Source organism: Chelonia mydas, chromosome 6 (genome assembly GCF_015237465.2).
Source record: "Chelonia mydas isolate rCheMyd1 chromosome 6, rCheMyd1.pri.v2, whole genome shotgun sequence".
NCBI lineage: Eukaryota > Metazoa > Chordata > Testudines > Cheloniidae > Chelonia > Chelonia mydas.
The window spans coordinates 84,288,934-84,306,431 of NC_051246.2; the positions used below are offsets into that span (position 1 = coordinate 84,288,934).

At 40.2% G+C, this 17,498-nt stretch overlaps 1 protein-coding gene across 16 annotated transcripts in view; it reads right to left on the minus strand.

Annotated features, from left to right (window-relative positions):
* The window catches only part of HEATR5A (HEAT repeat containing 5A), a 125,267-nt gene that overhangs the window by 41,959 nt on the left and 65,810 nt on the right, over window positions 1–17,498 (minus strand). For 10 of the 16 annotated variants that reach the window (XM_037900561.2, XM_037900559.2, XM_043549701.1 and 7 more), the window contains 5 exons: window positions 9,696–9,855; window positions 8,130–8,319; window positions 6,375–6,544; window positions 2,943–2,969; window positions 806–944 (listed from right to left, as the gene is read on the minus strand). In XM_037900561.2, the coding sequence (XP_037756489.1) occupies window positions 806–944; window positions 2,943–2,969; window positions 6,375–6,544; window positions 8,130–8,319; window positions 9,696–9,855 (686 nt within the window). The remainder of the gene's footprint in view (window positions 1–805; window positions 945–2,942; window positions 2,970–6,374; window positions 6,545–8,129; window positions 8,320–9,695; window positions 9,856–17,498) is intronic. The other 6 variants (XM_037900563.2, XM_043549699.1, XM_043549702.1 and 3 more) reach the window with 1 other exon arrangement.

The following is a 17,498-nucleotide window of genomic DNA, read 5'->3' on the forward strand; positions in this document are numbered from 1 at the left end:
GCAGTACACATGACATCTGGTGCTCAGTACTTTGAAAAACCAAACCCCTTACTGTATTAACATGCCCGACTAAATTGTATGTTTGGGGGGGCAAGGACTGACTCTGTGTGCATATATAGCACCTACCACAATGAGGCCCCGATCCCACACTGGAGCCTCTCGTACTACTGCAATACACAAAACAAACACTATGGACTTAGGAGCCTGAAGTATGGAACCCCTTCTTAAAAATCTTGACCTAAAGTTTTTGGAACATTTATATTAATTTACTATTGCAGTTTTACAGTACTGTCAACTTTCAAAAACCATGACTAAGGTACCAAAAAATCATGAGATTAATTTAAAGATCACAATTTTTTAAAAAGGGTTTTTTATCTACTATTTGGTTATGGTCACTGTTAGGGTGCAATCAGGACAAATTTTCAAGCTCTTCTCTGCAACCCTGGGGGCTTTTTTTTTTTTTTTTTCAAATGAAAATTGAGATCTCTCTCTCTTGGATGGCTCCAGGAGTTGGGGCTTTAAGAAAAACACCAATTATTATGACACTCATGACAAAATTGTGAGGCCTGGCAACACTGCTGTTAGCATTGTTTTATCACTGGGAGATGCCTAAAAAGTGTCAACAAATATAAGTACATAAATATCATGTTTTAGGGGAAAAAATATTGTGAGTTAAAGGTTTTTTTAAATGCTACAAAACAAATAATCTGCCATCTCAGTTTAATTTAGAAGGGAGGGTGCTTAACGATCCAAGTTCATCATGAGTCCAGCACTGCATTCTCGAGGCTTAATGGACATACATTACCTGGAGTGAAATCTTCTCTGCAGTCTTTAACAAAGGTAACAGCATGTTCTGATACCTCAGCTGCTTCTCTTTGCACAAGCTGACGCAAACAAGCTAGTACTGCTCGTCTCAACAACAAGTAGGAGCTACAGAGATTCACCTGAAATATGCAAACAAAGAGAGTAAGATGGCTCACAATCTCTGTAGCAGCTACCCAATATGGCTGTAGTCCAGTGCTTTCTGATTGATTACTGTTATGAAATAGACTGTGAAGTTCATCACCAAATAACTCTCCTATTTTGCATACCTTTGTAGATCTAAAATTAAAAGTTTACAATATTGTAAATGCTTTGGTAACCACAGTAATTTTAAAGTTCTCTCAAGTGAAATTATCCTACAGATCTAGTCATATCCATCTCTCATTGAAGTCAATGGAAAAACTTCCACTGACTTCAATGGAAGTTGAATCATGATCTAAATGAATGCCTATTTTACTCTTATCCAGAGTACAAAATTACAGTGTGGTATGAAAACTCAGTCCAAACAAAGTCCACTCATATCACCATTATAGAGAGCTAGGAATGATGAAAGAAAATTACGATACAACTAGGGACAAGAAAACCAAGCTCAAATAATTCCAAGATCTGTACATGAAAGTGAGATTGTAAGAGAGAGGGCAAAGAGAAAAATAAATGGACAAGGTTTCTTTTGAAAATATCGTCCAACTAAATTAGGCTGTAGTTATTTGTTTTGGGGAAGGTTAGGGTTAGGGATGGGCATGTCGCGTGGAGACAAGTCACCTCTCCTGAACTATTCTCCAACATGGCTGTATAGAGTATCATTACTTCAAATCACAAGATCAGCTTCTGCTTTTTGTACTGAAATCTCATGCTAACGCAAACATTGTTCCTGGAGCAAGGAAACAACTTTAAAAAAACCAAGTCTTGCACCTGAGGTTCTTCCTCACACCCCCACCCCCAAATTTTATGACTATCCTGAAAGTAATCCACAGATACAGTAAGCTTGTCAAGTGGCTGGGCAGGGTAACTAGACCAATGTTTATACAATTTACTGTAATCCAAGCTTAGATTATAACGAGTAAACAACCAAAATGAGCAAGTATGTGGATGGTAAAGAGGTTATCCTTTATAATTAAGTAACCTTCTGCCCTTATCTGTCACCTAAAAGCAGTGGTTTTCAACATTTTTTTCATTTGCGGACCCCTAAAAAATTTTGAATGGAGGTTCAGACCGCTTGGAAATTTTAGACATAGTCTGTGGACCCCCAGGGGTCTGCAGACCACAGGTTGAAAACCACTGCTCTAAGGTACTGAAAAAGGACAGAGCTGAGCGTCTGCTGCAGAGAACTGTTGCTGAGGGGTCATGCTCCTCATTTGTCATTGATAAGCCAACAGTCACTCAAAATGAGATTAAAAATAAAAAAAATTAAGGACACAAAGAATAAGTGATATGGAATCTCAGTTTCATTATATTTAAAACTAATTTGTCTCTCTGCTTTTGTATGCTTACGCATGCGAATCTGCAAAACTCATTATGAATTATACATTTTTAATAGATACAAAGATATGCCCTGCATAACAATTCTTTTGTAAAAGAAATGAGTCAATTAGTATCTCTGCAAGATACTTTAACTGAAATTTTAAAGGGTACAATTGAATCTTTAATGCAACATTTATTCAAGCAGGCCGCATCTCCTGGAAATCTGGCATGCTTAAAATTGCAGCTCACCAGATAAATTTTATAGGGAAGGACAGAGCACTCAAGTCAGGTGACAGGGAAATGCGAGAGACACATACTTCATATCTCTCATTCTCCCACATTTTAAGTAGGGGAAAAGGGTAACACACACAGTGCAAGCAACACATAAAAATTAACTTAAACCATTTCTGCATTGCATATGTTAAATTCAAACAGATGCAAAATTAAGTGCACAAAATGAAACACATGTGCCAGCTGCAGAAGGTTAGAAGGGATTTGGTTAGGGTGAAACCAGATGAACATCATTTGACATGCTGAAGGTATTTTACTTTACATTAATGGTTAAACAGAGAGAGAGAGAGAGACAGAGAGGAGGAGGAAATAAAAAACACCGCTGCAAACTGCTGAAATTTTAGGATTAACAAGGCACTGGGACCTACCAACACAGAATTATCCAACAAGATCTCCTGCACAAAAACAAATGACAAACCAGTCATGACAAAATCAAAATACAGATACCACAATGATACTCACTACAGCAAGGAAACCATAAAATGTAAATTCAGAATATTAAATTCAGAGTGTTATCTCAAACATTCCACAAAATCCTCATTTGCTTAGTCCAGATACCTCATCATATAATGTTGAACATCTTTAAAACGTAAGCCAACAGCCCATAAAACTCATTGGGTAAAATAAATGTAAAAGCAGCTCTTGAAAATGGTCATTGAAATTTATATATATATTTATTTGTATTTGAACATGTTTTCTTTTTGGTCCTATAGCTGAAAACCTGAGTATCCACCCTCTGCAGCCATCCTATGTATACGAGATATATAAATAAGAACGTAGTGTGTATCTGTAAAGTTAGCTGTAAAATTAATATTAGTCATCACTAGATACAAAAGGTTATTTCCACAACCAAGTAATTAATTGCCAGAACTTGACACAGAAGGTTAAGTACCATGCAGTTAGATGCAAAGCCGTGGGTAAGAAAATCCTCTTTCTAAAGGAAGAAAATTCTAAGATGCTGGTTTTTTGTTTTGTTTTGGGGTAGGGGTGCATACTAGGGGAGAAGGGGGAATGAAGATGAGGATGCGATGATGATGTTCATTTTATATAACTTTTTTATAAAAAAAAGTCCTCTTTTAATTATTAAATATTTTAAGAACAGTCTAAAATAAAGTTTGAACTCATAAGTTTTCAATATATTGGCAATAGCTTTGGAGAAATAGGAAAAAACCCCTCCAAATAACTATTGGTAATTACAATTGGGGTAATTAACATAACTACTCTCAGCAACAGTGTTTTCAGCTCTCTCCTCACTAGTGTGTCTCAATGGATATCAGAAGAACAGTCTGTTCTCTGACAAGAGCCTCTTTACCTTCCTCCCTGTTACAAATAATGCCTCAGCACAGAATGGTGGTATTAAAAATAAAATATAATACCACCTAGCTCTTATTTAGCATTTTTTACCTTTAGAGCGCAAAGTGCTTTACAGAAGGTCAGTATCATCCTTCTTTTACGGATGGGGAAACTGAGGCCCAGGGAGAGAGATACTTGCCCAAACTCACCCAGCAAGGCCATGGCAGAACTGGGAACTGTACTTATGTTTCCCACGTCCCAAAACAGTGCCCTGTCCATGCCTCCTATTAAGACAACAATGGTAATTGTTCAGGCAGACCACATGCCCTACAAAGTTCTACTGAGTTCAGTGAGGCTTCAACACAGATGCAGGGTTCACCTGCATGGTGCTCTCTGCAGGAATGGGGTCTAAATAAGAAAAGTATATATCAAACCCCACTCATTCGTAGTTATGACACAGATCTATTTCCAGTTACTAAACTGTATGTATTAGTGTGGAGGGCTTTGATTCTGCAGTGAGCTCCTCGCAGACAGAAATCTACAACTGCGTGGAGTCCCTGATTTCACTGGGACTCTGTGTGGCACAAGAATCTATCCACGTAAAGCTCCTTGTAGGGTTGGGGCCTAAATGAACACGAACACACACACAAATTATAAAATATATTTTGCTCTAATTAACGAATGTAGGTAAGTTTTAATTTATGAAGTATTCCATAATTTACTGTAACAATTTCACAAGTATATTGAAATATTATTCTGTAAATAAATTAACTCTTTGTAATACAAAACCTCACTACAAACACACTATTAATAAATCTTTGCTGAGAAGTGGTAAGAGACCAATTTTTTGTGCAGTTTAGAGAGGTATTACTGTAAACAGCAGTGGACAAGACATTCATTCCATAGATTTGCAAATAGATGGAAATGCTAATGAGTTGTCTGATCAACAGGACAGCAACTCCCGAGTCTGGAGTGCTTTCATAAAAGATGAGTGGAAATGCTTTTTACCTATTAAAAGGAAGATCAAGGATAAAATATGGTGGAAGGGGGAGAAGAAAGAAGAATCCCTAAAGGGTACAATTCTCCCAAAATAAACAGGCTCATGCTTAAACCCAATAGTAACGTGGGGCTCTCTCTGAATCTTGCAGATACATTTCTACAAAAACCTCAAACATATATGGAAGAAATGTGAACTCCATAAGAAATCAGAATGTATGTCTACTAATGATATGCAACAGCTGCTCAGACAAAAGAACACTTAAAAACTCCAAGACAGACAAGCTAGAGATACAAGAAAATCCAGAAAATTTACTCTTTTTTTGAATTCTGAGAAAAACTTTTACACGGAAACCAGCTAAATCATGAATACATAATGAGGGTAGATCAAATCTTGTTAAAACCTTCTCTTGCTACAGCATATTCTTATGGAAGCAGACATTTGATTGTGTGGGAGACAGCTTGAGACAGAAGAAGAATAGGCAAAGTAGAATAAATTGACTAGGGAGGTTGTGGAATCTCTATCATTGGGGATTTTTAAGAGCAGGTTAGACAAACACCTGTCAGGGATGGTCTAGATAATCCTTAGTCCTGCCACAAGTGCAAGGAACTGGACTAGATGATCTCTTGAGGTCCCTTATAGTCCTAGGATTCTAGTACAGGATTAAAGAAAAAAAAAAAATAGAACTAGGACACTCAATACTTGTGCAAGTAGAGGTTGCAGTTGGTGCTGTGGACATGACCTTAGTGGAAAGCACGCACTGGTTTGCTTAAGAAGAACTGACCAGCCATGCTAGCATTATGGTTGCTTTCTTGGATTGAACTAATTCTGGAGACATGGCAGCTACTATGGCAGTTAAAGGTAATATATAATATTTTACAAATGAGATGACAGACCTGAAAAATGACATGTTCCCTACCACTTTTGTGTCATGCCTGCAAACTGAAGTGAGAGGGGGCAGCTGTCTTGAGTACCAGAACCACAACAACAACTGCTCACTAGCAGTACAGAATTGACAAGGAAAGTAAACTAATCTAGATTTCTTTAAATTATAAATAATTATATTACTTATACTGAATATTGAGAAGTAATCGGTTACTTCAACAAACCTTAACCTAGCATAGACGAGAAGAAATACTGGCCAGAATTAAGTGGGCAAAACCCAGCTCATACATTTTGTCAACAAAAGTTTGGCTTGTGTAAGAATGGTAGCATGTATTCTCAGTCAGTAGCAGGGGTATGCTCTTGGGAGAGATATAGAAGGAAGGAAACAGAAGGAAGGAAAATGGATAAATGGAAAGGGGAGAAGTGAGAATGACCACTTGCATATGAAAGACGCAAACCCTCACCCTATTAACGAATGACTGGTTACTAAAACACAGTATTAAATGTATTTTAACAAATGATAACTGGCTGGTTTAAGGAAAATTTATTTAAATGTTTTATGTTTCAAGGCAAAAGTTGAAAAATTTAAAAACAGGGAAAAAAACATTTTCATAGCTTTACTTACACATAGGCAGCTTACAAGGCTAGACAAGTTGACATGTCGTGGAGCAAACATATGAAGCTGCTGTAGGCAAGAGATGGCTTGAGCCTGAACAAGGCAGTCAGGGTTATCCTGCATCACTGCACAGCCCAGGAGACAAGAAGTTCTTAAGGCTGAAACTGCAGTTTTACTACCTACAGTTAGAAAAACAGTGTTTTAATACTTCCAACATTAATTTTCCTTAATTTTTTTTAAAATAGGTAAAAATATGAGTAATTATACAAAGCATTCACTCTTAATAAAATGATTCACATTGGAGTTTCTGCAAGCGATTCATTCAAGCAGAATAATCGTCATCATACTTAGCACTTCTACTGCACCTTGAAACAGACAGTCACAGACAACTTAGTCCTGCCTCAGTGCAGGGGACAGGCCTAGATGACCTGTCAAGGTTCCTTCCTACCTTTCTACGATTCTAACTTTATAAACAAGCAAGCAGGCCTCAAAATACCACTGAGAGGTAGGTAGGCAGGCATTATAACCAGTTAACACACGGGAACAATAAGGCACAGAGAGGTCAAACAGTGAGTCAGTGATAAACTTAGAATACCTGACTCAATTCTTTTCTCTAGCCTCTAGATCCCACTCCCCACTTTTTGGACTACTGGCACACTCATTCAGTAGAACTTTCCATACCAATACAAAAGGTATGTTTTCTTTTTTAAAGTAATATTTCGGGGGGGAGGGGGGGGAGGAAGTGGGGGGGAAGGATTAAGTGATTAATAAAGCCTGGGATTGGCAGGCAGGTAAATGTATCAAGGTAGTACATGCACATCATACAAAGGACTGGGTGAATATCATCATCAATGACAGAGTGCACAAATAATGAATAAAAAGTATACACTTACAGGTGAGTCAATGGGATGGACATGGACTTTGGCACTGAAACAGCTACAGACACAGGAAACTAAGGCCCTGATCCTATAAGCTGCCTTACACAACCCTGCATCTACGCACAGCCCCATGAAAATCAATGAGGTCTGCACACATGAAGCAGCTTACAGGACTTGGGCCTCAACAGAAGAAATTGATGGTGCCTGATCTGACATTCCCTATTAACCCTCCAGAGGAAGGCCAGATATAATGTCTTCCCTGAAGCCTTTTAGTTGCTTTTCCTGTCAAGTCACTATACCTGCCTTGTTTCCACAGACTCCATAGATCTCTGGTGTTGTTGCCCTTTCAAATAATGCTGGAGGTTTATATACATGCTATTAGTGTGGCTTTCATATTGTATATTATCTGATGGGCATCAAAAAGCACTGGATTAACCCCCTTGTGTAGACAAGTCCTAGAATGCCTGTATTGAAGCTCTGAACTCAATGGGTACTGTGAGTGCACAGCTCCATTGAAAAATCAGACCATTTTTATTTAGGTGCCTAAATCTGGATTTTGTTCTCAATTTTTCAAATAAAAATCTTTGTGTCTTGACACTAAGCGTAAGAACTTTCAACCCAATGAGAAACTTTTAGGATTATGTTTTAGTAAGGGTATCCAAAAAAAAGAATTTGCTCATCCTGGAAGGGTAATTACCACCATGTCTTGGCCCCATAAAGGCACAGCCTATGAAAAACTACTTCACAGTTTATTTGCAAGAAAAAATGTCTGAATGATCCTGAAAGTTCCTAGAACACATTCACTGTTTGTCTGTAATGTTTCAACTTATGTTTAAGTGTTCTAATTACCAAATCAAACAAACATGACAATATTGTTTATGCATACCTTGCAACTCTGGCCCCAACGTAGTGATAAGTGCATTTAAGCAGCGACCAAGGCTCTGGTGAACTTCAGCATAAGCAGGAGGGACAGTCAACAACAACATGACAACAAGAGATAGGGTAGGTTCCACATGCACATGATACAGAGGGCCAGCTGAATCTATTATCAATGACAGAGAGTGCAGTGCCCAAGTCTGTAAAATAAAAGATGTTACACCTAAATGTAATAAAACAAACTAAGAGCTGTTTTGTGAAGTCTGTGATTAAAATAAAAATTAATACATAGGTACAACTAGTGCTCTGAAGTGGGAAGGGAGTGGATGGATGAAGAGGCTACAGACAATTTGTTCTTCATAACAAAATGTCTGGAAACTGTGGCTCTTTGATAAATATTGTAAGGAAAATTCTACATTTTGGAGTGGCACGACTGGTTAACACTATCATTATTAGTACCCAAAAACCTCAATGACAACTGATTTCTTAGATGTAGTGTAATGTTAGTTCCCCACGAAGTGCTGTAGTATGCAGATATAAATTTTTTTTTCATAGTTTCATGAGCTAGGATGATGGAGTTACAGCAAATATGAAGGCAGAACTGCTGAAGAGTATTTTAAATAAATAAGGGCTTGTCTACACTTACCGGGGGATTGACACGCGGTGATGGATGCATCAGCGGTCGATTGAGTGGGTCTAGTGAAGACCCGCTAAATCAACGACAGACAGATCTTCCATTGACTCCTGTACTCCACCAGATCGAGAAGTGTAGGTGGAGTCGATGGGAGAGCATCTCCCATCAACATCGCATGGTGTGGACCCCTCCGTAAGTAGATCTGAACTACATCGATTTGAGTTACGCTATTCACGTAACTCAAATTGCGTAGCTTAGATTGACTTTTCCCTTTTGTGTAGACAAGGCCTTAGTCTCACTCACTCTGCCCTACATTCAAACCCATTACATGTTACTTTTGTAGTGATCCTCTGTGTATGGAGGATAGTAGGTAGAAATGATAAATTTAAGTGCACTATTCGGTCTATTTAAAAGGGCATGTAGGGGTTTTTATCACCCCTCACTTAAACTTGAAGGAGTTTTGATGTATACCCCTTTTTATTTCAATGTGTGATTAAAATATCCTTCCCAGAGGGACCATGGCATATGAAGTTTTAGCTCAGGAAGAACCCATCCGACTTCATCTTCACAACAATTTGACTCATACAAGCAAGCTTTCAACTGACCAAGCTGGTCTCTGTAGCTAGTGCTGCACACTAGTTACAGAGGCAAGCTATTTACTACATCATCTTTATAAAAGAAAATTGCTAGGAAGCAGACAGATTTCCAGACACAAAAAATGATACACAGATGAAAAGAAAAAGCAGCCACTATCTAATCAAGCAAGATTCAGGTGAATGTACATCAAATTCAGAACAATAGTATGAATTCAGGAATTCTGCTGAAGGAATTGTTGTCTAATCTCCTCTTACATGTAAGAAGAACTTTTACTCCCCAAAAACAATTGGTTCTGTTTTAATATCTATACAAAGAGCAGATATTTTGAGTTATGTGACCAAGTACCTGTACGTCAGGAGAAGTATTGTCCTGAGATAAGGTATAAAGGATTCCAACACATGCATTCAGGTGCTGAGTAGAGCCTATTCCTCCTAAATATCTATACAGTGATCCCAGAGCCAAAGAATGTCCTGTTCTTGACACCACATCCCTAGCAGATTTCAGCCTGTTAATTGCAAGGAGAAAAAAAGTTGTTAGAATATGTGACTACAATAGCTGATACTGCCAGGCAATCTTTTTACATAGTAGATTTCAGTGTTTTGATTGTAGAATGCAAGCAGCAAAAGATTCTGCTAATCATTATGTTGCCAGAATATATAAAGACATTTAGAACTACTTATCTCCTACCCCAGAATCGCACCTAAATAATTAAGGGGCATTTCTCAATTTAAACAGAGGGTTGTGAAAAACTGGTACTAGCGAGGATATGCTGACAATCTTTTAATTCTTCCTGTTGAGCCTAGAAACAGTAACATACAAGATTTTTTTCTGTAGGGGCAAAATCCACTAAAAAAAACTACAAAAAGTTTTATTACATTTAGGACAAAACACATGGTATGCGATTCACTTCATAATCATGTTATTTCTTCAAACATAACAAAAGCAGAAACATTGTCCAAACTAAGAAGATTGCAAATTTCTAAGCTAAACAAAAGAGTACAATAGCAAGTCCTCATTCTGCTCCCTAGATAGGATTACCATTCTTTTGTATGTGCAGTTAGGCACTGACACCCTTTTACCAACTTAATGCTTTTCAACATTTAGCCTATTACAAAGTTTCAACCAAACCAATCCAATCTTCTTGACACACCCTCAGCTGAAACTGAACTGGCTGGACAGGATTGTAGGTCTTTTTAAAATTGACAACATTTTTAATGCAACTGTCCTGCCTTCTGAATTTTTTCTCCACATTCTTCCATCATTTTGATGCAACTATGACGCAAACTCTTCTGTAAATACAGGATAGATCAAAATAATCTGGATCTTAAATTCTACACTCTAAAAGAGAAGGAACAAATTCAGGATTATGTTTCAGTCTCTTTTTCCTGCTCTGAATTCAGCCTGTAAACTAATGATACTTAGACCTCAGTGGTTCAGGAGCCAAATTAGGGATCAACATTACCCAAAAGAGCCAAATTAGTGTGAATTCATTGTTTCATTTACTACAGTACTATATATTCAAATTTAAATAGTATGTCTAGGGAAATACATAATTATTATTATTTTCACAGCAAAATGACTAAGTACTATTATTTTATGAACTACAATTGGTTAATAACATAGTAAAAACATCCTGATTGGTCAATTAAATTAGTGTTTTAATATCATATGGTGCGAAGAGAGACAGTCTGAGTATCCTTGCTGTAAACGCTGTTCTTGGAATCTGTCATGTTAGCTAAGAAAGGGAAAGGTTTCATAACTTCTCTGAATCACTTTTTCCAATGATTGTTCTTATGTGGTTCCATTTTATTGTTGTTAATTATCTAGCCAGATTTCCAGTTTGAGACTGTGACAATAGTGTCAGAAGAGGCCCTGGAGGTTTTTCGCCTTCCTCTGTCGCATGGGGCACTTGCTGGAGGATTCTCTGCTCCTTGAAGTCTTTAAACTACGATTTGAGGACTTCAATAGCACAGATATAGGTGTGAGGTTTTTTGCAGGAGTGGGGGTGAAATTCTGTGGCCTGTGTTGTGCAGGAGGTCAGACTAGATGATCATAATGGTCCCTTCTGACCTAAATATCTATGAATCAGACTGTAGTCTGCGGAATCACTCAAAAAGTTCCTTCGAGTGTTTTCCAGTCAACCAACTTCTCAAATGTGCTTTAACACTCTGCTAGCCGTTACTTTTTAAACCAGAAATTTTTTAAATAGTACACTGAATACCCGCCCATACATTAGAAGTTTAGGATGACTGCACCTGAAAAGTGATTTTCTACATATTTGTTGTTTGAACAAATGGAAGAGACCTAATTTGTCATATTTTTCTTTATACATTGGATGGCACCTTCAACAGCCTGGCCACCACATTCTGTGGTTTTCTTTTTGGACAAAGAATCAATGTGCCTTGTGTGGGCACTTGAAGTCATTTTTCATATATGACTGACCATCTTGTATTAACAGACCTCTATTCTTTTATTTCTTCAAATGCAGTATCTAGCAGTGCATGCAGGAGTTTAAAATCTTTCAGGAAATTATATGCAGGGTGAAATGCTTCAATCATTCCTTTAAATTGCTCATTAAATCGTGCTACACTGTAAGTGATACTAGTAGCATAAAACAGTATTAAAACAAATGCAACTTTTTGCCTCCCAGGTGTTTTTATGGCATGATCACACATTGATTTTTGCCATTTTTAGATGAACACAGATTGCTCCTGAATTATGCTGTTGAAGAGCTACTGGGAGGCCTGGAATAGGGACTTAAATGGTCATCACTGCTGCATTTTGACAATAAAAGTAGCATAAAGTGGTCTCACTTGCCAAACTCAATATTCTGCTCTTCTTACTCTAACAAAATTTCATTTGATGTCCGAATAAACAAAGAAACCTCTTTTCGGCATTTTGAAATGAGAAGAAATCCTTTCCATCTTGCTCCTCAACAAACTGGTTTACATGTTAGTGTAGAAGAATTATCTGCTTTCATTACTTCACTCCTTTCAATCATTGTTTCCTTCTATTTGAGGCATATTGTCTCCAATAAATTCACACATTATTGGTAATCAATAAACTGTAACCACGGGCTGTCACAGAATATAGCCACGTTCACACCCTACACACTGTTGTAATTATTTTGTACATGGCATGTCTTGTGAGGTATCATTTAAAAACTTATAATTTGCCCATCTATAATATCACAGCAAATTGCACGTAGCAGCATTATATACGAAGTTATAAACATAAGCTGAAATCATGATTAAAAGTACGTTTTCCAGATAAGCCTAGGGAGAGGCTAAACCGGTTCCTCAGAAACAATGGTCAAATGGACTCCTCAGCCACCTGTAAACAAGGCTGATTGACCGTTGCCTGTAAGTGGCCATTCTTTGGCAGGAAAGGGAACAGGAGCATCTTAGCAAAGAAACAGCATGGAGTTTCCTTTCACACAGACTACTTGTCACCTTGCTCCCAGCTGGAAATACTTCTCAAAGGGGGGACAGAATTATAAAAAGAAGAAGCAGACACCCCAAAAGACCACTCTCTTTCTCCTTCACTGCACCTGAAGATACAAAGGAAGCAGATGTTGGACTCTGGGGGAGGGGTCGTGACCTGAGAGTCTGATCAGTAATCTGTTGAAACACATGGTGAGAAAACTTTGTTTTAAATCTAATATAATTTGTTAAATTAGGCACCAGTAAGTGTTTTATCTTTATTTTTCTTGTAATTACTTCTGACTTGTATGCCTCCTTACTTGTACTTGCTTAAAATCTCTCTCTTTGTAGTTCATAAATTAGTTTTATTGTTTTCTCTAATCCACTGTGTTCAAGTTGAAGTGCCTGGGGAACTCCATTTGGGGTACCAAGTTTTGTGCACATTATTCTCTTAAATGAATAATGGATTCATTATAGTTGTATTGTCCAGAAGAGGGATGGGCAGTACAGGACATAGGTTTCTGGGAGAAAGACTGGGAATGTATTGGGGCCACCCTGTGGTAATCTTTAAAGCTGGTAAGAGCCAAGGTGTGGCTGGCTCTTTGCAGCACACACAGACATAGCTGTGAGTGACTTACATGCTGGAGGCTGTTTGTGAGCATTCCAAGCAGGAGGCTACAGCAATAAGGGATTGTAAAGGGCACCCCAGGGCAGGGATGACACAGCTACTCATTGGTATGGATTGTACCCTGGTATGTCACACCTGCTTTATGTTAGCTACTGTTAAAATGGGATACAATCAATATTGCTAGTATTTGTTAGTCTCTAAGGTGCCACAAGTGCTCCTTTTCTTTTTAATCAATACTGTAAAAACTGAAAAATAAAAGACTGAACTAGCTGGTCTTGTAGGGAACCACATTAGAAGCACTTTCCAGAAGTTTCCAGAGTTAAACAAACCAAGACTCTTAATCAGTTCCAACCGATTCCCAATTTCAGCATCAATGACAGTTTGTTCCACCCCACTAGCCACATCTTTCTCTCCAACCACCAATGATGTCATCCATTGCCCTTGCCTTCTACGTTTCTCGTCAGTTCTGGAGCTCTCTATTTCCTAATACAGTGGTCACCAACCCGTCGATCATGATCGACTGGTCCATCCTGGGGACTCTCCCAGTTGATCGCGATCTCCAGCTGCGGTGGCGCAGCGGGGCTGCTTGCTGCTGCAAAGGCAGGCTCCCTGCCTGCCGTGGCACCACACCTCTCCTGGAAGCAGCCCCGTGGGGCGGGGCAGGAGAAACCGACAGGGGTCTCCTTATGCTGCTCCTGCCTGCAAGCACCACCCCCGCAGCTCCCATTGCCCAGGAACGGGAAGCTGTGGCCAATGGCAGCTCCGGGGGTGGTGCCTGCAGAGGGGGGCATCATGCAGTGCCACATACCCCCACCAGGGGCCGCAGGGATGTGTTGGCCTCTTCCGGGAGTGGTATGGCCACATGCGCACTACTGATCGGTGGTGTGGGGGCGGGAGGGGTGGCCCGGCTTGTGATGTGGAGGAAGTGCTGATGTGCCTGAATGGAGTCGGGGCAGGCAAGGAGCCTGACTTAGCCCGGTGCACCACCGACCAGGAGCGCTGGAGGTAAGTGCCCCCTAGTGGGAGCCTGCACCCCAGTCCTGAGCCCCCTCCCGGAGCCAGAATCCCATATCCCCTCCTGCACCCTGAACCTCCTCCTGCACATTAAGTCCCTGTCCCAGCTCTGAACCCCCTCCCAGAACCTCCTCCTGCATCCCAACACTCTGCTCCAGCTCTGAGCCGCCTCCCAGAGCCAGCACCCCATACCTCCTCCTGCACCCGAAGCCCCCTCCCAGAGCCAGCACCCCATACCCCCTCCTGCACCCCAAAACATTGCCCCAGCCCGGAGTCCCCTCCTTCACCCATACTCCCTTCCCGAGCCCACACCCTGCACCCCAACACTTTGCCTCAGCCCGGAGCCCCCTTTTGCACACAAACTCCCTCCCAGAGCTTGCACCCTTAACCCCCTCATGTACCCCAACTCCCTGCCCCAGGCTCAGCCTGGAGCCCCCTCCAATACTGTGAACACCTTGGTCCCAGCCCAGAGCCCTAACCCCCTACCCCAGCAGTGAAAGTGAGTGAGGGTGGGGGAGAGTGAGTGATGGAGAGAGGGGGGAATGGAGTGAGCAAGGCCTTGGGGAAGGGGCAGGGTAGATCCTGGGTTGCTTTAAATTCAAAATGTGATCTTGGGCATAAAAAGGTTCGAGACCACTGTCCTAATAGGTATAACAAGAATCTAGATAGTCTCATAATCAGTATGTTCTTATTTATTTGTGGTAGCATTCGTTATGTGCTAGGCACTCTCCAGACACATTAGGACAATCCCTACACTTAGAGGACTCAAAATCTAAGCAGTTCCTTTTAACTTTACAATATTTAAAGTTTCCAACTACAGACTGAAATAAGAGCCTAAATGTTTCCATTATCACGGCAAACCGCCCGCCCACCCCCCCAAAAAAATCAACACTTAAAAATGTTGATATCTCCAAGTAAATACTTTCAAGTTACATAGAAATTTAAAATGAAAAAGAAAAAAACCCCTTGGTTTTTAAAAAATATATTCTTCCTGGCCACACCCAACCATGCCATGTAACAAGACACATTATATAAATGAATGGACACTCTCTGAAGTGCAGCTATCATGAAACTAATTAAAAACAGTTTGCCCGAAAGTTTCAGCTTTAACCCTGAATTTCCTTATTTTTGTCAGAAATATCTCACAAATATTAAAACCATTTCTGTATATAAATTACCTTCAAATCAGGCTGAGTTTCTGTATTTTTTAAAGACTTGATAAATCTTATTTATGCCATTTAATAAAAGTATAACGTTGACAGAAAATGATGTGTCTACTTTGTCCTTACAAATTTAACTTTTTACAAGTTTACTCTAGTGCAGATAACCTGTACAGAGTCCTCTGCAGCATGTTAACTTTGTGGTGAGGTTGAGCTGGGGGAGCTAGGGTGACCAGACAGCAAGTGTGAAAAATTGAGACGGGGGTGGGGGGTAATAAGCCCCTATGTAAGACAAAGCCCCAAATAATCGGGACTGTCCCTATAAAATCTGTCAACCTAGGGGGAGCTGTTGGAAGAATGAACACCCAGGTAGGCCTCCACACATCTTCCATGTTGTCTCCTTGCCACTACTGCATAAGCCAACACAGAAAACTTTTTCCTTCAGAGATCAGAGTACCAGTATAGCAGAAGCTGCACTGAGATGAATGCTGTGGCCCTGGGTTTGAGGATGGATTTTTACCTATCTGGTCTCCCTCAAATCCCAGTACTTTACCTGCATAACGACCAAGTGCTCATGCTTTCATAGAATAGAATATCAGGGTTGGAAGGGACCTCAGGAGGTCATCTAGTCCAACCCCCTGCTCAAAGCAGGACTTCACTTTATGTGAGTGAAGTGATTTTTACCCATGTGAATGTGACACACACACACAATTACCATGCCCTCACTGCATTTTCCACTTTTATGCATCCGATGAAGTGAGCTATAGCTTACGAAAGCTTATGCTCAAATAAATTGATTAGTCTCTAAGGTGCCACAAGTACTCCTGTTCTTCATACTATTACAGTGATATGTTATAATAATATACAGTAGAACCTCAGAGTTACAAAAATCAGAGTTACAAACTGACCGGCCAACCACACACCCCATTTGGCACCGAGAGTACACAAATAAGCAGCAGCAGAGACACCCCCCCAAAAAGAGACAAATACAGTATAGTATTGGTATTAAACGCAAACTACTAAAAAAAAAAGGGGGAGGGGGGTTAAAAAAAGATTTAACAAAGTAAGGTAACTGTTTCTGTGCTTATTTAATTTAAATTAAGATGGTTAAGAGCTGCATTTTTCCTTTGCATAGTAAAGTTTAAAGCTGTATTAAGTCAATGTTCAGCTGTAAATTTTGAAAGAAACTGTGACAAAGTTCCTCCTGTACCTTGGTGGGTCTTGCGCTTATTGGCAGATTTGCTCGCCTTGGAGCTTCACAGCAGCCCTCAGCTTGGCCGTTTTTCTGAATTCACAGTCCAGATCAACTCCTCCTGTGTCTGATCAGGAGTTGAGAGGTTTGGGGGGAACCTGGGCCTGCCCTCTACTCTGGGTTCCAGCCCAGGGCCCCGTGGAATGCAGCTGTCTAGAGTGCCTCCTGGAACAGCTGCGCGACAGCTACAACTCACTGGGCTACTTCCCCATGGCCTCCTCCCAACACCTTCTTTATCCTCACCATAGGACCTTCCTCCTAGTGTCTGAAAATGCTTGTACTCCTCAGTCCTCCCACAGTACACGTTCTCACTCTCAGCTCCTAGTGCCTCTTGCTCCCAGCTCTTCACACGCACACCACAAACTGAAGTGAGCTCCTTTTTAAAACCCAGGTGCCCTGATTAGCCTGCCTTAATTGATTCTAGCAGCTTCTTGATTGGCTGCAGGTGTTCTAATCAGCCTGTCTGTCTTAATTGTCTCCAGAAGGTTCCTGCTTGTTCTGGAACCTCCCCTGTTACCTTACCCAGGGAAAAGGGACCTACTTAACCTGGGGCTAATATATCTGCCTTCTATTACTCTCCTGTAGCCATCTGGCCAGACCCTGTCACAAACCATAAAATTTTGTTTAGCGTTACAAACACTGTCCCGGAAGTGTTCATAACTCTGAGGTTCT